This window comes from Chionomys nivalis, chromosome 17 (assembly GCF_950005125.1).
Source record: "Chionomys nivalis chromosome 17, mChiNiv1.1, whole genome shotgun sequence".
In the NCBI taxonomy this organism is placed as follows: Eukaryota; Metazoa; Chordata; class Mammalia; order Rodentia; family Cricetidae; genus Chionomys; species Chionomys nivalis.
This window is the reverse complement of record NC_080102.1, coordinates 19919308-19944006: the sequence shown is the minus strand read 5'-3', so window position 1 is coordinate 19944006 and position 24699 is coordinate 19919308. Positions and strand designations below refer to the sequence as shown.

The window sequence follows — 24699 nt, the reverse complement described above, 5'->3', positions numbered from 1 at the left end:
AAACCATCCCATCTTGCAATGCTTCTGCCTTCAGCCCAGCTCCTGAGATGTAACAAGTACATCTTTTGAAAAGCAAGGGACAGAGACATGAGTGTTGATTAAACACTTTGGAACGTTTATCATTCCTGAGGTTTTAGTCCTTCTGTGATCCTATCATTATCTTATTTTCACGATCATAATCATTTCCTTGCTCTATTTCACCATTTGAGTTCCCATGAATGATTCCAAATTTCTTAATTTCCAAGTAACACATTCAGCTCTTCAGATTGTTTCCAAAGCGGGCGGGGAACTCCCTCAAGACTGCAGCTGACAACCCCTTAACCAGGAAAAGACAACGAATGCTAATCACCAGAAAAGCTGCAGTTTACAGGAAAGAAAGGGGAAGTGCTGATGTATTGCGCAACACCCCTGAATAAAGCAGGCCTTAGCAACAGAGTGGCTCACAGATGCTGACAACTTCATCAAGCATCCCTGGTGACATCATAAACTATGTGTAGCGAATTCTGTTTTAAAGGCTCATTTTAATTATGTGTATATGTGTGAGTATGTGCACGTCTGAGTGACAACGCCACTGGAGTTCAGAAGAGGGTGTCAGATCCCCTGGAACTAGAGTTACAGGGCTGTGAGCTGCCTAACATGGGTGCTGGGAACTGAACTTGGGTCCTCTGCAGGAACAGTATGTGCTTTTAACTGCTGAATCTTTTTAGTTCCAAATTGATGTTCTTATTGTCTTCATGTTTTTCAAAGACTAAGGTAACAGTAAGACCTCTCTGAAGGATTTTGAATGAGAACTGAAAAACATCAAACAGTCTATAGAGCCAGACTTTGCAGAGACTCCTTGTAATTTTTCCTTCCCTCCCTCCCTCCCTCCCTCCCTCCCTCCCTCCCTCCCTCCCTCCCTCCCTCCCTCTCTTCTCTCTCTCTCTCTCTCTCTCTCTCCCTCTCCCTCTCCCTCTCCCTCTCTCCCCCTCTCTTTTTACACAGGGTCTTACCATGTAACTCTGGCTGTCCTGGAACTGCCTAGACCAGGCTGGCCTGAAACTCACAGAGACCTACCTCCTTCTATCGGTGTGAGTTGGTAGCCAGGCGGTGGCAGCTCACGCCATTAATCAAGTGAGTTCCAGGACATCCAGGGCTACACAGAGAAACTCTGTCTCTATAAACCAAAAAGGTGTGAGTGCTTATCCCTGGCCATGGCTTCTCTTTGTATTTATCGTGTAGATGTGCACATGCTCACGTGCTGGCACACGTTTATGAGAGGGTAAAGTGTGTGTGTGTGGGGGCAGAGAACGAAGGGGGTCTTGATTTTCTCAGCAGGAGGACAGCCTGGATGTCAAGCTCAGAAGATGACATCTCCACCTCTCCTGGACTTGTGCCACCACATCTGACTTCCTTCAGATGTGAGCTGGGATCAGAGACGGGTCCCTGCATTTGCAAGGGAAGTACTTTACTGAGTTCCCTCCACCCCAGCCTGGGCTGTAAGTAAAACAAGTAAATGAGCTAAAGGAATTTTTCTCTGCTGTATGATCCCACCCAGCACCGAGGACAGTAATTTCCTTAGCTGGAAATGACTCGGTAGAGGAAAGGAACTGTCTGCTTCTGCTGCTGCTGCAGCGAATTAGATCCAAGTCCTCTGCTAGAGGACAAAAACAAATGCCTGGGCAGTCCCGGAACACACCTTTCCCCCATGACACAAAGACAGCAAGCAGGACAGCTGATTGGATCTCTAACTTCTCTTCAGAATCAGTTTTCATTGCAGGTATTAATCTAACAAGGTAAGAGATGGCACTGGGTTTCCCCTGTAGTCAATATGAAACCATCAGTAAGCCATATCCTGTATTGTGTTTTATAACAAGTGATTATACCCAAGGCATTGCATAAACATGCCTGGTTAATGGTTACAGTGCAATCCAGCAGGAGCAATGATGCTGACATTCAGTGCCTTAATACATGAATAGAACATTTGAAAAAGTGGGCTGCGGGAGGCTGAAGTGAGCCACAGTGCCCCATCCCCAGGGCCGGATGAGCCTTCACTGAGAAGTGCTCTTGGGAAGAAGTCTGATGAGAGCGAGATGTTGCTCTTTAGGGTCACACCAGTGAGGAGACACAAAGAACAGGAAACTACGATATCAACGTTATTTTGAGAACTGTACTGAATACCCACAGTGCACAGGCACACTTGCACTGACCCAGACAGCCACCTCTCTCACTTACTGGGCACCCCTCACACACCAGGCACTGCTCCAAACATTAGCCACGTATTATTTCTGTTAGCCCCTGTGACAATCTTGTAATGCCAATTCTCAGTTCAGGGATGAAAAGACCAAGGAGCGGAAAAGGTTACATAACTGGCCGCCTCTCCCAGTTGGTGGGCTGGAAAAGGAACTCCCTGCTCTCCGATTGCAGCCTTAGTGACGCATCGTCTCTACTCGACATTTTGGGGCTCTGTCCCAAGTGCTCTGCAGGGTCCTACCAAAATGGTTCACGTATTTTTCTGATGTTTCACGCTAGTAATTACACAACCGATTAGTTTCCCAACAGAAAGATACCATCTACTGTTTCTGTTTAACCAAGACTTCATTCTACTTTAGTCTACTTAAATTCATGGCAGAAATGAAAATGAAATTGGCCCCCAGTCCACATGTTTATGATCTTTTTGAGGTTCTCACAGGGGAGATTTCCTTCTTAAGAACCTCTGAGCCACAGACTCGGCTGCTTCTTGTTTTGACAGTCCAATCGTATTAGATCATGCTCTAGCACAATGTGGGCCTTGCTCAATACTCTGAAATTTCAGACCTACCAAAGCTATGAACAACTTTTTGATTGAGGAGTCCACGACCTCAAGTGAAACTGGAGTCATGGGAATCGGGAGAAATGAACAAACCCCTGCTACGGTAAAGGAAAACACGACAACAGTGGAATGTCCTGAGCCAAGGCTCCAGAGTGGGAGGAGCCTCTAACACCGGTGACCCTCCTCACCGGCACAGTCACAGCCACCAAGCCTCCAAGGACTCCACATGCTGGCCTCCTGTCAAGTGTTCAAACTGCCCTCGAGCAGTTGGCAGGTGGCCAGAGAACAAAGAAGTCTAGGGAAAGGGCAAATTTTGCCGACCCAGGCTAGGTAGCCTGAATGGATCCACGAGAGGGCCCGGCTATGCACCTGGTAAGGAAAAGGTGCAAGGGTGGGGGCAAATGGCTTCCTGACACGATGATCTTCAAACACTTGTTCGCATTACCTTTGTCCTGTGTGGCCTCATGACTCAGTTTTCAAGCCCGTGGAAGCGAAACAGGTATCTCATTTCCCCTCGCAGCTCCACACTCCCGTCCCCACAGCCAGCCTATAACCTCAAACTCTCTCAGCAGCCAGAAGTGGAGGACTAAGGAGAGGGTCAAAAGTTGGCTAGCTGTTTAGCCTGCACAGCTGGTAGGAACCAGAGGAGCATAAAATGCTACCGTGGAAAGGTCAAAGGGAAAACAACACAGAAAGCCACCAGGTAGGGATCATTTTCAACTGTGCCACTTTAGAAAAGCACCAGCCAAAGAATATTTCACTCAGGAGTTTTCATCTTCAGTTGAACTCAAAGCCTGAGACTCAGCACCCTGTTAAATTAGGTCAGGAGAGTGATGAAAAGGATTTTTGCTTTTCACTTGGGATTATATTATAGAGGGAATGGCACAGGGCTCTGTCGGAACACTGATAAACCTGCAAATATATAGGAAGTGTGCCAGCCTGAAGCTCCCTCAAGGTGGAAGGGCCAATGAGGCGCCTCTCTTTCACTCAAGCACACTGTGTCTACGTGGCCAGCCTGTGCTTTCAGAGATGGCACGGAGAAAAGCTGGAAATGCTGACTGGGAAGTGAAACCTTCCAACTGGAGTATTCAAGCAATTGATGCGTGTGCATATGACTCTCCTGGCCAAGCCAAACAATCTGGGGTTGGACCCAGAATCCCGAGAGCTGGTGTGTGACCTCAGTGACCACAGCGATGGCTCTTAACCCTTACACCACTGAGAGTAAACAAGTGCTGGCTTGTCTTCTGCAGTCACCTCCACTGCTATTTAGTCAAAAGACTCTTTGTAGCTCTACCCTGTGGGACCTTCCAAGAGAGCCCAAGAAGGCGATGGGCCTCTTTCACTGAAAATGTCAAGTCTGTAACTGCTGAGGAGGTGTTCTGAGATCTTTGTGGGGATTTAGGGAGTAGTCAGTCAGGAAGATGAGGTGTTTGGTGGCTTCATACTGAGGTGTGACCACCTGCTCTGACCTCTCCAATTTCTCATTTAAAACTGCAGGGTTTGTTCCTTGCTCTGCGACCGCCAAATGAGCCCAACAAATACTTCACATGGGGCTGTCAACGGGCAGCTCAATAGATCTGCTGGAAAATTCCGTTCAGCTACAGAGAAGACCGCATCCCCTATGATTTGACACACCTTATGAGACAGAGACCAGGCCAAGGCTGCCTTCTTGCTGGCCCACTGTGCCTACGATAAGCCATGCTTTCAAAGCCCTCTCTCTTGGCTGTCAGACTTTTTTTTTTTTTTAAATATTTATTTATTTATTATATATACAATATTCTGTCTGTGTGTACGCCTGCAGGTCAGGAGAGGGCACCAGACCTCATTACAGATGGTTGTGAGCCACCATGTGGTTGCTGGGAATTGAACTCAGGACCTTTGGAAGAGCAAGCAGTGCTCTTAACCTCTGAGCCATCTCTCCAGCCCCACTTTTTTATTTTTTTAAAAAATTTATTTTTATTTATGTGTAGGTACCTGTGTAGGTGTATTCAGGTGCTTGCAGAGACCAGAAAAGGGTTTCAGATGTCCTGGAGCTGGAGTTACAGGCAGTTGTGAGCCATCTGATGTCAGTGCTGAAGAGTGAACTCAGGTTTCTGCAAAAGCAGCAAGTGCCCTTAACTGCCGAGCTATCTCTTCAGTCCCTGAGCCTGGCAGGATCACCTGCTGCCTTTGCAAGCAACTCTCTGTTGCCTCCCTGGAGACAGTGTCACCTGCTTTACAGCAAGGCTTTACTCTGCTTATTTGGGTTAAAGCAGAAAACCCATGTCAAAAGCTTATCACAGTGCCTGGTATATCCTGTGAGCTCAATAATCCCTAACAGTTGTTTTCATTCTTCCTCCAGTTATTACTTACAGTGGCTGATAGGGCTTGTGCCATCTGGGCCCGTAAGCTCTGTTCTCATCTCTTTCCCTTCTTCTTTCCCTTTCCAAGGGACTTCATCACCACTCATAAAATGTGCCAGGCTGACTCCCACACCACAGGTCGGACTCTGTATGGACTGACTGCTGAGTTTACCCCAGGTGCCGAGAACAGTGTCTGGCATACAGCATACTGGCAACGGTCATGAAAGGAACACACTGGCTTGAATGCTAAACTAGCTTCTACAGAAAATGGAGCTCGGACTGCAGAAGTCCTTGTATGTTTCTTAGTTAAAAGCTAACAAGTTGTTCCTTTTGCCACCAGGAGTGAGTTCACTCAGTGTCAGCCTCCACCCCATGTCCACAGAGTAGTGTGGCATAGTGAGGTTCTATTATTATTCCTTATCTTGAGAAGAAAGACAAGTGGAGAGTGGTGTGGAGAGAATTGTCTGTATTCTGTCAATCATGTTATAAATAAACGCTGATTGGCCAGGCAGGAAATATAGGCGGGAAAACATGACAGGAAGTAGAAATGATGTAATGAGAATAGGAGAATTCTGGGAAGGAGGAAGTTGATTCTTCCCACTCCTGCCCAGATCACCGAAGCAGCAGGATGTGATCTGCCTCACTGAAAAAGGTACTGAGCCACATAGCTAACATAGATCAGAAAAATGGGTTAATCAAGATGTGAGAGTTAGCCAGTGAGAGGCTAGAGCTAATGGGCCAATCAGCTTATAATTTATGGAGACCTATGTGTGATTTTCTTTGGGACTAAACAGCTGGGGAACTGGGCAGGACAAAAACCACAACAACAAACAAGCAGGCCTGACCCCTCCATGTTACAGGAGAGAGGTTAGTCTACTAAAGGGCACTGGGATGACACCAGGAGTCACTGGCCAGAGTGGTATCTATTCCGATGGCTTTGGAGATATGGCTTACTGCAGCTCTCTTGATGGTGATGTACCATGGGTCCCTCTTCCCTGCGGTCCTAACTGCTGAGGGCCTAGCATGTTCCCTCCTGAGTCCTACCAAGTGGTGATGGAGGAGAGTAGGTGACAGACCAGAGGCAAGAAAGCAAGTCCCAAGTATCTGATTCTATTGAAATCATACAAGTCCAGCTACCCATTCTGAGATTAAAAATAATGTCTAAAAACATTCAAATAATGTTAAGACCTGAAGCTAGTACTAGTAGGTCATATCAGACATTACTTGGAGCTGAGGTGACGCTAGGGAGGCCGATGTCTACAAACTGCCCACGAGTGACCAAATGGATGCCTCCCTCTCCTATGGACTTCAAGCATGGGGACAATGTCCTTTGCAGATGTACACTCCAGTGTCTCGTAAGAAATGCCTTTAATCCCAGCACTTGGGAGGCAGAGGCAGGCGGATCTCTGTGAGTTCGAGACCAGCCTGGTCTACAAGAGCTAGTTCCAGGACAGGCTCCAAAACCACAGAGAAACCCTGTCTCGAAAAACCAAAAAAAAAAAAAAAAAAAAAAAAGGAAATGCTCAATAAAGGGCTGTTGAATGGGACAGTGCCACCCTGTTGAGACAGCACAGCCTCTAATCTGCCGCCTTGTCACCTTTTATTTGGTTTAGCCTGAGATCTAAATGGCATGGCCTTGCAGTAAGCCAGTTCCAGCAAAAGAAAGCTAAAATCAATGGTCAGAGCACAGTTTTTCAAGTTATGTGCCATTTCCTTAAATGAATGCTTGCTACAAGTCAAAAGTTCTTCATTCTCAATACAGTAATTACCCCGAACTCCCACTGAATAAAAGCACTACAGGAACTGCTGTTCTCTTGGGGGAGCGCCTCTCACTTTTGCAAAGCAGGGTGTTGACAAGCGCCTCCTCCCTTTTGGGTAAGGGACGTGGTGATGACATGCCTGTGTCCACCAGGATGTTTAGACCCTCCCGACTCCACTGTGCAGACCTAAAACTGTAAATGATGTAGTAGCTGACACCGCGACTGTTTTCAAGATTTGCTTTCATAGTTCACGGGGTCACAGCAGAGGGGAAACCAAACAGAAGAAAAGCAATGCGCTCCTTTTCAGCTGCATCATAAAGTCATAAAGTATGGTATCCTTCAGCAGTGAGTGGGGGTGAGGGCGGCACCTCCATATCTCCGGAACAACTGTTTCAGGCTCTGAGCTGGCTCCTTACCACTGTCCTGTTTTAATCCTGATTTGAGCTGTATAGTCATCAAGAGAGTGATTTAAAAAGCCACTCTGCTTATTCTGAAGTGATGCTCACAGGGATCTTAAATTGGTCACAAGAGGCCACATACCACAGGGTACTGAAATGAATCACAAGCTCTCTGGGTGGGGTCTAAACTAAAACAAAACAAAAAACAAAAAGAAACCCATAAGTGAATTAGGTGTAGAGTCACCATTAAGAGTCCTGCTCGTGCTCAGTAGTATTCAATTCGTTTGAAAGAAATAATATATTATTTTAAATTATGTGCTGTGTGTATCTCTGTATGTGGGTAGGTATACAAGTGAGGGCAGGTGGCCGTAGAAAGCAGAAGGCAGCATTGGACTCCCCTCAGCTGAGTTACAGGCAGTGAGCTGTCTGACAATGAACAAACCCGGATCCTCTGCAAGAGCAGTGTTTGTGCTTAACCACCGAGCCATCTCTCCGGGCCCTCCACTTAATTCTTCAAAGAGCCTGGCCCACTTTTATGGGTCAGCAAAGTACTGTGAGGACAGGTTAGCTCCTAGCACTGCCTGGCTACCGAAGTGCAGCCCCAGAATTGGAAGCTTTGACTGTGGTTCCTCAGAAGGGAGGAATCAGTCAGGTTGATTTCAATCGCTGGCTTACACTCAGAGGGCCCAGACTTGAAGCAGCTTTCTTAATCCCACCTCGGGTTTCTTCTCATCTGTGAAATGGGCACATTAACAATGCACCCTCAGAGGGCTGAGGTAAGGACAAGTGAACTAACTTATAAAGATGCTTGCAACAGTGCCTGGCATCCAGTCAGCATTATTTTTGCAATTACCTGACTTCAAAGCTCAGGCTGCTTCTTCCACATCAAGGGTTAATATTACAAAGCATACATATTCATATTCTGATACATTGCATAATTGTTTAGCTTATTGGAAGCAATCAACAAACGTTTCCTAATTAAGGCATCCCACCCTAGTTCTCAGTGTGTGTCATTCTAGAAGGAATGGTTTTAAGAACAAGACTCAATGAACATAAAATTTCCTTAAACTCAGAGAAATAATCCCTATTAGAATACTCAGGGAGTCTTCTCCCAAAGGGGGTCACTTAGAGAGTGCATTAAAGAATTGCTTCTACATGTGTGGTAGGGGAAGAGCGGGCGAGGGAAGCTCCGGGGACACAGGCTGACTCCAAGAGCTTCCTTCTGCACGGGCATCTTCACAGGGATGCAGCACTAGCTCCAGCATACTCGGACACTCACCTTAACCGGAGAGCGCACAATCACAACAAAGCAAGAGGCTGCTCAAAGTGTGTGTGTGTGTGTGTGTGTGTGTGTGAGAGAGAGAGAGAGAGAGAGAGAGATAAAAGAGAGAGAGAGATTAGCTTGCTGATATTTAGAATCCTCACAGTACAGTAAGGTAATGGCAATTTCCTTGAGCAAGTGACTGAGGATAACAACATTTGCAGCGAGGAAGTATACTCAGGTTCTGAACACTCTTATTTTCTATGTAAAATCAGAAAATCAGTTCAAGTAGCGTCCCTTTTTTATTTTACTTTCATAAGAGAACAAGCAAAATTTCAAATCCATTTTTGTTCCACAGAAGCACATTTGATCATTTTCTTACAGAACAAACCAGTTGGCTTCTCCTCGGCCTTCATTCCCTCTGTTCTAGGAGGCAAAGGAGCCCGAAGTTTCCTGTATAAATCACCACAGCCAAACTCAAAAGGCGAACAGAAATAAGCTCCACCACAGCCAAACCCATCAGTTAGCTTCTTAGTCTGGGTAAGCTCTCGTCTAGCCTTTAGAGCCTTGCTCTGCCTCATATACCTCCTCCCTTCCACTCCTCCTAGGGTACCGGGAGGTGGGGAACCATCCTACATCCCTTCTCCTCCACTCCTCCTAGGGTACCAGGAGGTGGGGAACCATCCTACATCCCTTCTCCTCCACTCCTCCTAGGGTATTCACTATGTCTGCTCCACAGACAAGTTGAGCTATGGGGCAAACAATATGGCAAGCACTGACCTTCATCACACCTCACTTGGAGGACAACTGTGTTTACCTCAGAGGGCGCTGCATGGCTCTCACATAACACTTAGCACACAGGATGGTTTAGTAAGGACTTGCCATCATTCATTTTTCTATTACTTGAGGGCTAGTCATTTATATTTTGGTTGTGAGCTTAGCCTTTAACGGCTGAGCCATCTCTCCAGCCCTATTTTTTTTTTTTTTTTTGGTTTTTCGAGACAGGGTTTCTCTGTGGTTTTGGAGCCTGTCCTGGAACTAGCTCTTATAGACCAGGCTGGTCTCGAACTCACAGAGATCCGCCTGCCTCTGCCTCCCAAGTGCTGGGATTAAAGGTGTGCACCACCACCGCCCGGCTGGGGCTAGTCATTTAAAAATCAGAACTAAACCGCAGTTCCTACAGCACATCACTGAATAGTATTTGGTTCCTCTGTGGAGTTCGGAAGGCACACAGGTGAGGATTATCTCGTGGTCCAGGACCTTTAGAAAAGCAACACCATAACTGGGTCACGATGTGCTTGCTTCACCCAGAGCAGTGTTTTAATTAACAAAAGAGTGTCAAAAGTGAATTCACGAAGGCTTAACTCCAGCTTCGTTAAGTTGTCGCCTCCCATTACTCTGGAGTGGCAAAATTCAAGTTCTGCCCATCAGTCTAGTTATTTCCAGCACTCCCAGCTGGGCCCCAAGCCCACATTAGGTTGAGGAGCAGAAAAGACAGAGTACGAAGGGACAACTTTCTATTCTTCTTTCTCTTTCCCTTTGTCCCCTACAGGAGTGCACAGTGCACAGGAGGCTGAGCTCTGGTGTGGCTCTCGGTGTGCCAGAGAGGAGGATGGGTCTTCAGGGAGGTGCTCCTTCCTGGGGGAGCTTCCTGAGGCATGCTGGGACTCTTTCTAGAGAGAGCAGCTTCTGAATTTGGCTCAGTAGTCTTTCCTCCTTCAACACCCCTTCTTTTCTCATTCTGTACACACTGGAGAGCTGGCGAAACTCACACTCCCAAGCTGCACATGACGTTCTTTCCACAACAGAAACAAGGATGGCAGACGAGGAGCTCCAAAGAGACAGAAGGCGCAAGAACTGACAAAAACATCAGAGAAGCAGACAGAGGCAAGGGCTGAAAGCGGCACAGCTTTTACTGGAAACAAAGGACAGGGAGGCACACGAGTCAGAAAAGGGCTCTTGCCTCTCTTCTGCAGTCAGAACCTGAGGTCATCACAGCAACATGACAGTCGAGGAAGGCTTAGCTTAAGGAGTTTCTGGTGGCAGATTCTCGGCCCATGCTGAGACACAGAGTAGGGAGAAAGGGTTTACTGTGCTATAAACCACCTTTAATCTCAACCAACAAAACCAGAGTCACACATCTCCATTTTCAAGTGTTCACCTAGTGACACCACATTGGGGTCTAACCACAGTGCTGTCTGGATTAGCCAGTACAGTCACATAATAGCACTGGAGGAGCTAGGATAAAGAACACTGTGAATGAATTTGTACTGCAAAACAAATGTCCCAGGTGGATGTGCAATCTTCATTATATATATATATATATATATATATATATATATATATATATATATATTGGTTTATCGAGACAGGGTTTCTCTGTAGCTTTGGAGCCTGTCCTGGAACTAGCTCTTATAGACCAGGCTGGCCTCGAACTCCAGAGATCCGCCTGCCTCTGCCTCTCGAGTGATATTTTATATTTTTTTTTAACAAGTATAACCTCATGAACAACATTTATCTGGTATAGAACTAGCTTGTTTCAGAAAGCCAATCCAGTCATATGAAGTGATTTTTCACATAAAAGTACAAGACTTAAATTTTTGCCCTAGGTTAGTAATATAAACACCACAGAAATGAATCCATTGGGGAAATGTAAGCCAAAACAATGAGACCCCACTTCACACCCACTACAGTGGCTGCAGTAAGAAGGACAGGCAGTAACAAGTGCTGGCTGAGGACGTGGAGCAATTGGAACCCTCAGACACTGCTGGTGGAAATGTAAAATGGCGCCGTCGCTGTGGGAAACAGCCTGGCAGTTCCTAAAAGGGATAAACATAAGAGTTACCATATGACCCAGTAGTTACACTCTGAGATAAACACCACAAGAAATGAAAACAAAATCTCATGTCTACTTGTACACAAACATTCAGGCAGCATTATTCATCACAGGCAAAAGAGAAAAACAAGCAAGATGATCACCAACACTTGAGTGGATAAAGGTGACATGTCTGTACAATGGATTAAGAGGCATGAAAGGGAGTAAGTGTGGATACATGCTTCAACATGGATGAAACTGGAAAGCATCATGCTGAATCAAAGGAGCCAGACAAACCAGACTACATGAACATACTTGTATGCAAAATCCCAAACAGCAAGTCTACAGAGAAAAAACTTCCATGTACAGTTGCTGGAGTTGGGGGAGCTTGGAAGAAAATGGGAAGTGAATACTAATAGAGGTTTTTTTTCTTTTGCTACACTTGTCAAAATGGTTACACAGCTATGTAAACATGTGGAAGCCAGTGAACATGTGAATTCTATACTATGTGATTCTATCAATAAAGCTGACCCAGAAGACTCATAGGACATAAGAGGAAAGATGACATGTAATGCATGGTCCCAGTATCATCCAAACTTTGGAGAGGGAAGAATCTATAGCAATCAGTCACTGAGGTCTGCAGTTGCTTATACAGAAGCTTCAAGTAAGCACCAACAGGAGCTGTTCTAATGAATAAAGCAAGGTAAAAGCTCTGTGAAGTACACTCTTAGATCTGGTTTGCTTTCACAGTGATTTCTTGGTTAGTATTGGCAACAAATATGCTAGCTTAGCTCCAAAACCCCCACATTTCTTAGATTCTTTTACCCCTGGTCCCTTTTACCATCACCAAGATCACTAGAGACAATCCAACATATAGACCAAACACATCCTGGCATATCTTTAAAACCTGCCTGCACGTCCTAAAGAGAATATATCTTTTGCTCGTTATTTGTAAAAGTTTATTCCAATCTCCTTATAAGATCGACTGAATTCTTAACTCCTATTGTAAACTTAGCCACTTGATACTGTTTTATAATTACATCAAACTCTGGGCGGGGAGTCTATCATTTGAAACTGGAAAATAAGAATTAAAAAATGTCAGTCAATATTAAAAGATACCAACTAACATTTTGTGGCATGTATTTATATTTTGTTTGTTTTTATGATAATCTCTTAGCAGCTAATACTTTAAACGAACCAGTAAATGTTTAAATGCAAACCAGTGTTTATGTATGTGCCAAGATTATGAACAGATAATATGCAAACAGAAAGTTATGACTACCATTGCCATCCTCTTGGGATGAACAGGTGATATTCATACAGCTCCCTTGTGTTCTGACACCTGTTGAAAGGTTTCGTTCTAGTTCTATGTCTTCCTCCCTCTCTCCTTCCCAGAACTGTACACCACAATTCTGCTTTGCATTTATTCAAACATTTACTGCCTATTTGTATCACCAGACTATAATTTCCATGAAGGCAGAGCTAATATTTTCTTCTGCTTATTGAATAAAGGCACAATGATTGCCCGTGGTTGGGCACTTCTCTATGTACTACAGCAGGAAGCATGAACCTGGCGTAAGGGGAGCCATCAGCTGGAAGATGCAGGCAATCAGGCTATAAGAACCGTGTACCTGCTCAGGACTGCTACTCTGTGCTTTTCACTTCATGCTTCCCTGGAGTTTCGTGGTGGAAAGGTGGTCAATCTAGCACATGACAGCCCACTCTGTCTGAGAATTGCCTGCTTTGTGTCTGGGTGGATACTATGGCATCACACTTCCATCACATGGCCCTGTCTCCTTGGCCATAGTTGTTGGGACCACAGGGATTTCTGACCTATGCCACACCAACCAATTTCCTTCTGAGAAGTTGAAACTGGAACTGAGATATTTCAACTCAGTATGGATTCTTTAGTTGAACTGAAAGAAGACAGAGAACCTGGAGTGGTAAGAGGAAGCCATCTTTTGCCAGATGGCCAGGGAGGCTGGTTTAGAGAGAAATGAAGAGGCACTATATGGAAAAAATGCAGGTGTTCTAGTGTAGTGATGTTTCACTTGTGTTTTAATAAATCAAGCTTGCCTGAAGATCAGAGAGAAAAACACTCCCAATCCCACTGGTCAGCCTTACAGACCTGGCAGTTGTGACACACACACTTTTAGTCCCAGCAGCCACACTAGGTAGCCATAAAAATGGGGCAGTAGTGGTGCATGTCTTTAATCCCAGCCCTAGAGGGGAACATAAGACAGGAGGAGACAGCTCTCAGACACAGTCTCATTTTGAGATTCCTGGAGGCAGGATCGCCATTTCAGACTGAGATAGAGGTAAGAGCCAGTGGCTGGCTGCTTTGCTTTTCTGACCTTCAGGTTGAACCCCAATATCGGTCTCTGGGTTTTTATTAATCATGCTACATTCTAGAAAGAGATAATTTCTATTTCTAATGCCTGCTTTAGTCCCTTATGAGAAAAAACTATTTGCCCTAAATGTTTACTTAAATTTGTAATTTTGTTTTGCTAAAGTCAACTTGTGTTGGTACCCTTTTGCTTTTAATAACAACTTTGAGACATGTCTAGTTGTTCTGAATATTAAGACCCACATTCTCACCATTTTTATAGCACAGACTTGAGGTCTATTACCAGACAGTGTAACTTTCCTCAATGCCATGACAACACTGCAGCTGTCATTCTAATATTATGCGTCTTGGGTGTTTACCTAGAACTTTCCTGCTTTCTTCACTAGGGATTTTCTAATAGAGTCTCATTTTATTCAAAGGTAGAATGTCAAAACCCAGTATTCCTTAAACTTCACACACAACAATACTATCATATGCATATACCAGCTTTTGTGGCTAGTTTGCAGGCAGGGTAGAAAATAATTCCTCTTATAAACATCAATGGCATATTTGCACTCATAACAAGAAGGCTTTGATAGTAAATGCTTTGATTGAGACACAGCAATTGGGCAACTAGTCTGATTAACAACTGTTGACTGGAGAAGCTAGAACTTGAACTCACCCGAAATACAAGAACGGCTCTTAGCTTGGACTCAAGAAACTTGACCTGTACATTCGGGTGAGTGGGAAGAGATCTAGTCTACAGAGAGATCGGTAGTAGCACACCCACAAACATCTGGTGCTTTCCATGTCTTTTTTTTTTTTTTTTTGCCTTGTATGAGCTTACAGTTAACTCTAGAAACCAGACAAAGACAAGGAGACCACACCTTACTTGGATGGGAGGCATCTAAACCACCTCTGGGTAGGCCAGAGTGCTGGATGTGAGAGAATAAGCAGCAGGTGAGTACGAATAAAGGCAGAGAAGGGATCAGGGATGGAGGGGTACGTGTTAACATCCAGTGTTCCCAAACAACTGTGCAAACAAGGCACGCTGGACAAGTACCTGTAGATTATTTCCTCCAAGAATCTCCCCCAAATTGCTAACACATTTCTTGCATTCTGATTTTTCTAGAAAGTCCCATCCTATTCAACAAATATTTACTGGGGACACATTAAGTTTTAGACATTGCTGTAGACAGGGAAGTACAAAGAACAAATTAAGATAATAGTATTTATTCTAAAGAAACACCCAGCAATGAAGCCTCAAGCCTTGACAGATAAAGAACTTTAACAACAAAAGCTGAGAGAAGCGTTGCAGACACAAAAGGTAACGGCCCTGGGAAAGGGCTATGGCACGGCGAGAGAGGAGATTTGAGAAATACCAGAGGAGCAGAAGGATGGAGTTGCAGTTACTGGGAGAGGAGGACGAAGGCTGGACTAGTCATGACCAGTGTGCTCTGGGGAGTGAATGATGACCCACTTATGTGGGCACTGAAGGAAGGAAAAGGGACATGTTGACCCTGAGATGCTCCGGAGATATCCCAAAGGAGAGAGAACGGAGCAGTAAGGGTGAGATCGTAAGGGAAGACCTCATGAAGAAGAATGAAGGTGGAATGGGTGCTAAAGCCATGGTAACCACTGAAATGAACAGGCAGGGACAGGACAAAGAAGGGTAAATGTCCAAAAAGAGAATCCTGAACAACCGTGTTTGAAGTATGGGCGCAGGAGCGGAGAAGGGAATCCGCAAGAGAACACAAGAAGGGAGTGAGAACACTGCCATCAACAGAATCAGCACAGTGGTGCACACCTCTAGTCTCAAATACTTACAGGGCTGGAGAAGGGATATAGTCTGAGCCCAGGAGTTAGAAATCAGTCTGGGCAACATAGTGAGACCCTCCCTCAAAACACCACCAACAAACCCAAGAGCACTGCCTGGAAACACTGAGGTGATGGAGAGAGTCTGAGTTAACAGAGGGCGGAAGCTTGGGCCAGATGCAGCCAATGAGCGTTTCCTGAGACGTTTCACTGAATGGTGGAGGCTCTCAGAAGTCTGTAGTTCAAGAAAAAAAATGAACGTAGGGAGTATCTCTGGTAAGACCTCTCCTTTGAGGGGAAGGAAGAGGGACAGCCCCAGCTACAGAAGAATAACCTCTGCTGCCTTTTCTTTCTGAAGGAGAGACTTGAGTGGCTGTGCAAGCAGAGAGAACAGGCAACTGCAGGTAATGGCAAGAGAAGGCTTTCTGAGTTAGGGCATCTATCTGAACAACACTTGGCTGCTGCTGTCTCTTGCCAGGAGAGCTGTGGAAAGACAGGAAGTAAGTCAGCAGCAGCAGGTACATGGCAATGTGGAAGGAAACTCACAGCAAATCCAGAGACGCAAATTCTGTACTGTATTGATTTCAAGGTTTCTTACATGACTGGTAAAATCCTACAGATGAAGGACATATGTGGTGGGGTTAGAGGAAGGTCACCCAACACCTGATGTTTTGGGATAAATAATCATTGCACAGAGAAGACTTTCTTAGGATACAAAAGAACGAGAATTGCACCTGAATTCCAGCTTTGCCGCAAATTGACCCTTGGCTTTGGGTAACGTCTTCTGGCAATGGTATAGCTCTCAATTTCTTCCCCTACCACATGGAAGGAACTGACACCACAGCAAGGCTTAGTGAGGCGTGGGTCACTCAGAGATGTGAAAGTGTCTGAACAATCTGAAAACAAATTGGGCAGTTATTACAGACTCCCCCCTCCCTCCCTCCCTCCTTCCCTCTCTCCCTCCCTTCCTTCCAGTTATTACTGATCATTAGCATTAGCCTTCTATTAGCATGACAGCTTTCAGCTTGACTGATAACTTCCTCTGCTTCCAGATAGTTTGTGATCTTGAGAAAGGGTTAGGTTACATGTTGGCAGGGGAGTCAGGGCATTTAGTTCTCCTGGGCACTGGAAGGCAGGGAACAAATACTGCCTTCTCTCTGTCTGTGGGGGGAGTTGTGTGTCAATGGGCAATGGGGACTATGGAATGATACTTAGAGGAACATCCCAATGGTTAAGGACTCAAGTTACCAAACATGTAATCCTGAGCAACTCCAGTTCATTAAACTTTAGTCAGTTCATCTCTAAAATGGGACTAGCTGGAACAATAACGTGTACCCTTAAGATGCTGTAAGGATTAAAACACTTTGTGTATATGTATATGCATGCATGTGTGTACAGAGAATTCCTAGACTGTTATAAGTGCTCCATAAATGGCAGCTACTACCAATTATGCGTGTTCTTACACACTGGGGTGGTTTACTGATATTCACTGTGCCGGACAATGCTAAGAGCTTTATAGGGAGAATGAGGCCTGAAATAAAATGCACATTGCTACTCAGTCTCTAGGAGAAGGCAGATGGGGTCTACCTTTTTCTTTGGATTGTCAGGGTATAAAACCATTCTCAGCAAATATGGACACTTAGGAACTATGGGGAAGGAATGGGAAGGATGGACAGATGCAAAGCTCGCGTGTTAGAAACACAATTTCCAATGTAACGCTGTGGATAGCTGAGGCACCAACAAGTTCCTAGGTCAGGGGAGCCCTGTCCCCATGAGTTATCAATGTCCTTTTCATAGGAGTGGGTTATTTCTTGAACGCAGGCAGAGTGCGTGACTTAGCAGTAGAGAGCTTATCTAACATTCACGAAAACTTGGGTTTGATGCCCACCAGCAGCAGCAGCACCACCACCACCAGCAGCAGCCACTGAGATGCCCCTTCTGTTTCTTGTTCTTCTGAATTCTACCATCAGATAACACAGTCTAATGGCCCTTGCCAGGTTCTAGCACCTTGACATTAGATCAACTAACCAGTCATGGAATTCTGTTGCAATGATACAAAACAGACTAAGAAGACGCCAAGAGTTGCTAACTGAGGTGCTAGGAAAGTCAAAATAGACACAGGGTTATCCTGGAAGTACTGGATGTGGTGAAGCCTTCCTGAAAGAGCCCTGTGCCATACCTTTTAACACTTTTGTTGAGATAGGGTCCCCTACAGCCAACGCTGGCCTCGAATTCCTTCTGTAGCTGAGGATGACCTTCATCCTCCTGCCTCTACCTCCCAAGTGGAACACTACCATGCCTTTTTTATGTGGTGCTGGGGACTGAGCCCAGGGCTTCATGCATCTATGTAAGCACTCTAGCAACTGAGCTACACTGTCAGCCTGACGCCTTGGCCTTACTCCACATTCTGGTATACTGGTTCTCTGCACCTGGAAAGTGGCAATGGACATTATATTTTGAGTTTGCTAACAAAGATTACTCAAGGCAAACATCTGTTGCCTTCCAGAGCAAACCATTCAGGCTACTTTTAACAGCACGTTCTTCTGATCTAGTTCAATTGATACTTGCCACACTGCATGGGAATTCATTTGTCTTAGGTCCTAACTATATTTAGAACTCTTTTCACGCTGCATCACTCAAACAGATGCCTGGACAGCTGTTGTGACTTCTTTCCTAGAATCTCACTAAGATGTAGATTTCAGTAGGTTTTTAAAAATAGACGACCCAGGTGTTAGCTCTGAGTCAATTAGTACACCAGCTATAAAGATAATGCGTGAGGGAAACAGGGTTCTCGTCAACCTGTTTTCACTTGGCTGTTGTATCCCCCCACACACCAAAATAAAAATCAACTTCTTCTTGACTATTATACCATAGTCTTGGTTACTGTTGATTACTGTTGTAATATTATCACAGAATGAAATGATCCAATAGGCCCTTTCTAGAGAGTTCCATCCTAATAATACTTACTGGGCACTGTGCAAACGGTCTGCAAATGCTTTCAAAACACAGTATAATGTTTTCTTTCAGGAGAATTAAGATACTGAAGGCAACTTGAATAGCATGACTCGAATGTTAGAAGTCACAGAGACAGCTGACTGACTTATCCTGGGGTCTGAGCAGTGCTGAGCAAAGATGGAACAGTTCTAGTCCACGTCCTCACTTCTGAAACAAGGCTAAGCACCAAACAATACTTTTTCATATGTGAAACCTTTATGCACTTTCATATGTAATTACACTTTATCTTTGGGTCTTTTCAATCATACTGATCTTCACAAACATCAACTAAGCAGTAGCTCGGTGGCCACAATTACTAAGAGGCACAGTAGTGGCTGAACCCAGGCCTTCAAAGTTCAATGGTTTTGTAATTAAAAACAATAGCAGCAGCAGTAGTTGATAACTGCAATGCATTTGCCACGTGTGAGGTACTGGAGAGTTGATGTAATTATTGTAACTCTGTGATGTAGATAGTATTACTGTGGGTGGAATATCATACACCATGAAACTGTTTCATGTACAAATTATTAAAAATATTGCATAAAATTTATCTTTGGCCCACGTGTATATAGAGTATATACTGAGCAAAATGTTAATGAATTTTATTTTGAAACTTGGAATTTATCACATTATATACATGTAACAAATGATGATATCAGAAAAAATCCCCCCACGCCTGAGTCTTTTGGATGAGAGATACTTAGCCTGTGCTACTGCCACTTAGGCAGAAAGCAAGATCACAGATTGCTAAAGTAATATGCCCACACTAACACTGCTGTCATGAAGCAAGGTTTAAGCCAGGCACTGGCTCTATGCTTGCTCTTTCAACAGTTCTGCTAGACTGACCTCCCACAATAGCACAGCTGCGCTCATCAAAATCTCTCAGTTCCCTTCCATGACTCAGGCAAAATTACTTGCAAGCAGCCAGAATCCAGCCAAGGCTGCCCAAGAGGCTCCACACTGCTACACTCATGTGTATAACACAGGTCCCAAATGCTGTGGCCTCCTGCCCTCACACAATGGCAGATACTCTGAAGATGTGGGCAGGTTAGTATTATTTTTGCTGCCTAAGCTTTGGGTGTCACACAGGTGGTGTAGGAGAACTGTATGCTGAAGTGAACTTTGGAAACGACCAAGTATTCATCAGGGAGAATGGAGTACTGACTTTTTCTGGGTTATATCTCTATCTCTCTTAAAAGACAAAAGCGACAATCTGAAGAGATAAATAACTATTACATCAAGGGAACTAGCATCCCCTATACAACCTCCCAATCACATAGGACCTGTAATTTAGAAACAGGTTTTGTTCAGCTACAGTGTTCTGAAAATTTTAATCAGCAGTGAATATTTAAAAAGCATCATTCCAATTTCCGCTTTCTCTAGAAAACTGAGAGCAGTAGACAGGGCAGGGCATTTGCTCTCCAGCCAGGGCCTACAAAGGCACCAGATCACTCATGTAACTGCTTTCTGGCCCCTCTAGTGCTGAGTGTGCTGAGCCACACAGAGGATGTCCTGGACGTGCAGCAGAGCCCGTGGGGATTCCTGTATTCCCTTCAGGACACTCCACCAGGCTTGCTGGGTAACACAATGAGTGGTAATTTAGATGCTTAATGACTGTGATGGGTAATCTTCATTGTCAACTTCATTTGACCCAGAATCACCATGGAAACACACCTTTGAGTGCATCTATGGGGGTGTTTCCAAAAAGATTTAACTTAGAAGCAAAGACTCACCCTGAATGTGGACGCCACCACTCCCAGGGGACCGGTGTTGAGCACCAGCAGTTAGATCTCCCTGCTTCCCGACTGTGGGCACAACGGGGCCAGCTGTGCTCCTGCTGCCATGGCTTCTCCATTATGAGAACCCTTCCGTCGTTCAGATCTGTTTGTCAGGTATTCTGTCTTAGCTACGAGAATGGTAACTAATACAGTGACCAAGCTTGGGTCTTTGCCTTAGCAGCTAAACTGGTAGGCAGCTCAACCTCAAACATTCCTCTTCAACACTGAAACACCATCAGAATCATACATCAGGCTGGGCCCTGCTTATGGCTCTAGAGTAAACGACCCACCCTGTTGCAGGGCCCACTCTGCACAGTGAAGGGAAATAGCTTACTAGATCACACCCACAGACTCGAAGGAAGAAAGTCTGTCACTGGTGTCACTGGCCAAAAGCTCAGAGTCCTTGAAAGCCATTTAAATATGCTTATGATCATCACAAAGATTGTAGGTAAGGAGCAGAGCTGAGATTGCATTGACTCAGTCCCGGTACCCTAGCAGGTTTCTTCCTAGAAAATGTCTAGGGTCTCCTGCAGCTGAGCTACTGTGAGGAAGACTATGGGTTTGTAAGGCAGGATCAGGAGGTGAGCATGCCTCCTGAAATTATTAAATTTACACATTTACTTTATCCAAATATAGTCACAAATTAACTATAACTATAATGAGATGTCCTTCACCAACTTGGATTTTCTGTTTCTAATTATTTCTAACTAAAAGTGTTACCTCAATTAGTCAACAAGTTGCTACTAAATCAGGTGCCTTAAATAAGTAATCTACATAATTTAAGGGCTTTCTCCCGTCAGGGTCCTAAACAAGAACTAAAAGCATACAAGGGGGAAAAAGTATAGCTAGAATAAATCATCAGTCCTGGTTTATACTATAATCAGCTGAACTTTAAACAGAACCTTTTTAAAGTAAGTTTAGCACAATCATTTCTAAATGGTTTTTTTCTAATACTGTGTGCAATAAGAGGCCATCAATGCTCATATTGTTAAAAAGAAAACCCCGATTGTTACGTGCTGTTTCAAAAAGCAGTGTGCACAAAGGCTAACAAAACGTTAAGTGGAAGAGCACAAGGGGCTTAGCAGACACCGCAAGCACAGGGCACCTCCGGGGATCTACAAACAGCTCTGGCAATCAAAGCCAGTCCCCCAATTTGTAAAGGCCATCTCTGAGGAAGCACTGGGCCTAGTTCTCTCTCTCCTCAGCCAAGGAGAAAGTTTATCAGGAACTCTTACCCAGGATGGAAAGGGTTAACTCTTGCCTAGCTCACAGTATCCATGTTCCTGCTTGTGCTACTAAGAAGGAAGTGCTGAAAAATTACCACTGAATGTGTCAACTGATAGCTCTGGGTGCTGGAGAAAATGAGCCCTTCAACATTTCATCAGCAGTCACTAGATGAGGACAGAAAGATGGGTTCTGCCCTTGGGGAACTTATCTTGGGACAGGAAACAAGAAGTGACAAATGAGAGGGTGTGGTAGCTCATACCTGTAAAACTCAGCACTTGGGGGACAGAGGCAGGACTGGTTTGAGTTCCAGGGCAGCCCAGCTACACAGTGAGGCATTGTCTCAACAAAACAAAAATATAAAGATAAACAACAACAACAAACAAGCTCGCTCTTCCTCTGTCCTACACTCGACATTAATTTGAGGATGGGGCCAATAACTATATTGAGTTTACCAAGTCCTATCTCTCCTAATATACTGCTTTCATAAGGACAGATACCTTTACGGCCGATGAAAGACAGGACTTTAGTCAAAGGGGGAAAAGTGGATACTGGAAAATGTCACTTCACAAGCAACGATCTCCTGAGATGGCAGGTGAGCACGGAAAGCAGCCAGCACTGCACACGGGTACACTTACTTCCTCACAAGGTTGGATGACGCATTGGGTTATTTTTAAAAATTATATGCTAGGATTTTAAGCTGAGTAGTGAGGAAGCTCGCAGCAGTTTCTCTGTCTTGTTAAATGTCTGCTATTCATGCCAACCAGAAATGCCCTAACCTAGGACCTCTACCTTGCATCGGATGCAAACTTAAGCAGCTTTGACACGGCTTAGTCCTGTCTCCAGACTTCATTCTCTCCCCTAACAAAATGCTTGTACCACAACAGACTTTGCTATACATTTATTTGAGAGAAGTCCTAGACTGATCCTAGAACTCCAGTAATGAGACTGTCTCACGAGGAAGCTACTTTTCTAACATCAGCATAGAAAATGTTAGGGCTCCCGCTGCCCCCACCAAGCATGTGCCTCGCACAGGGGAAAACCCAAGCCTTGAGCTATCTCAGAGCCCCATCTGTTCTAACTGCCTCAAGCTACAGCTCAGCTCGCAGGTGCGCCGAACCACATCTATCAAAATATTTACCCCTGAAATAGCTTTGTAATAAGAGTGGAATGTCTTTTTTGATGATTTCCTTTGAAAAATACATATGTATTTAACTGGCAACTCCAAACTTTCAGAGTGGGGAGATCCCATGAATCTACTTAGAAAAACCTCCCTGACGCTGGTTACAGTGGCTCTTCCTTGGGCACTGGCAAGCACAGTAGCTTAACATGGCTCACACACCCACATTTGACTCTGTTCTAACTCCATTTCCATCTTGGCCCCCTTGTGCTGGTAAGAAGGATGGGGTGAGCCTTTCACAGAAATGACACACGAATGCTAGGAGCTGCCAGCGAAAGCTACAAGATCTCTGGCAACTTCCCAGCAGGATCAGGTCGTTCTCAGCATCTGGGACTGTGATATGTATTACTGAAGGAGAAACCAAAACAACACCCAAAGGAAGAAAGAGAGGTCTTCCTGACTGAAGCAGAAGCATACCAAAATCTACCCACCTTTCAGCTTCAGCAAGGGCTGAGGAAATACCTCTACCATACTGTCAGCGCATAATCAGTTCCTGAAACAATGGCTCAGCATTTGAGTCACCCAGAGCATGAAGGGCAAGGGGAAAGGTCAGTTCCGGCATGCTTCACAAAAGCAAACAAGGAGCTGGAGCGGGAGCCAGCAATGTACAGGGCATGGCAAACACCGGTCTTGGCTTCATCTACCCTTGTCTTCTGCCCTCAGGCTTCTCCAGCCTCCCCCAACTTCCTCTCTTCCAAAGGAACCAGAGAAGGGTGGGGAACAAACCTGAGAGGAGGGCCAGGAGCCTGCTCCAGGACGCCCCCTCCATGCCACTGGAGAACTCCAAAGATGGTGTAGTGTCTCTGGAACTGCTTTAGAAATTCTCTTTCTCTTGGTACTTAAGTGAACACCTTTGCTTCTTCCCTCCACACAACACACATCATTTCACTATAATCAATTAATATTTCACTATAATCAATTAAAACCTAGCAAGTATCTCTTGAGCTATGTGAAATGTGGCCCCTGATAACTTATTTTTAAGATCTCAAGTATGCTTATTTTTTGGATCCTCCTCTGCTATTATATCAAATAATTAAAGTTATATTCAAAATTGATTTAAAATATTTTTCTAGCCAAACATTTTTCAAAGAGTTTTTGCATTTTTTTGTCTTGGAATTATTTGGTGGCTGGTTATTCACTGAATTATAGTCTGCAGTGATGTCTCAGCAATCACAGCTGAGTTAAGCATTTAAAGACAATTTTTTTTGGGGGGGGGGTTCGAGACAGGGTTTCTCTGTGGTTTTGGAGCCTGTCCTGGAACTAGCTCTTGTAGACCAGGCTGGTCTCGAACTCAATATTTTTGTTTATAAATTTGTAGCAAACCTACATCTAAGCCTGTGCTAGCTTTCATTTGGTCATCATATTCCTAATGTCTAAGAAGTACCAGTGCTTGACTTGGGAGACAGAAAGGCCCCTGGAGAAGGCGAACAGCCCCTCCGCCTCCCGTGCGGGGACTAACAGGAAGGTGCAGAAGAAGAAAAGACTCCTGGATGAAGTGGTCACCGGAACCCATGCCACAGAGCCCCAAACTCAGCGGGACAGCAGACAGGACAGGTCAGCACACAACAATCCCTATGCCTGTCCAATGAGGGTCACAAAAATGCAGAGACACTTTCCATGCACTGGAGGGACTTATAGCCTTGGAGGATATAGGTGCTGGCATATGGAGCGTGAAACAGAAAGCAAAAACTGTCAAAAAGACCCCAAGTACCTCGAGACCTCATGTAAGCAGTGCACAAGGAGTAATAATGGGACGTGACACGCCTACTGCAGGAGTGCAAGGAGTAATAACGGAATGTAACACGCCTACCATGGGAGCCATTCACACTGCCATTTTTGTAAACAGCTTCCCAGTGCCATGGAAAGCTCAGGGGTGGGGGGTGGGATAACAAGGTTTTCTAGAAGTGGTGGCTTCAGGCAGGACTGTGAAAGACAGGTGGAAAGCTTTTCCACTTACAAGCAGAGTGACTCCTATGAGTTTTCTTTTGCACACACGTAACGGGGCCAATAGCACA

General features: G+C 44.8%; 1 protein-coding gene across 4 annotated transcripts in view; it reads right to left on the bottom strand.

Moving 5' to 3' along the window:
* The window catches only part of Nsmce2 (NSE2 (MMS21) homolog, SMC5-SMC6 complex SUMO ligase), a 205070-nt gene that overhangs the window by 42007 nt on the left and 138364 nt on the right, over positions 1–24699 (bottom strand). Inside the window, exon 5 of one of the 4 annotated variants that reach the window (XM_057791847.1) lies at positions 8895–11371. The exons of the other annotated variants lie outside the window; for them this stretch is intronic. Within the exon in view, the coding sequence (XP_057647830.1) occupies positions 11370–11371 (2 nt within the window). The 3' untranslated portion in view covers positions 8895–11369. Of the gene's footprint in view, positions 1–8894; positions 11372–24699 lie in introns of those variants that run through there. 4 annotated transcript variants of the gene reach the window in all.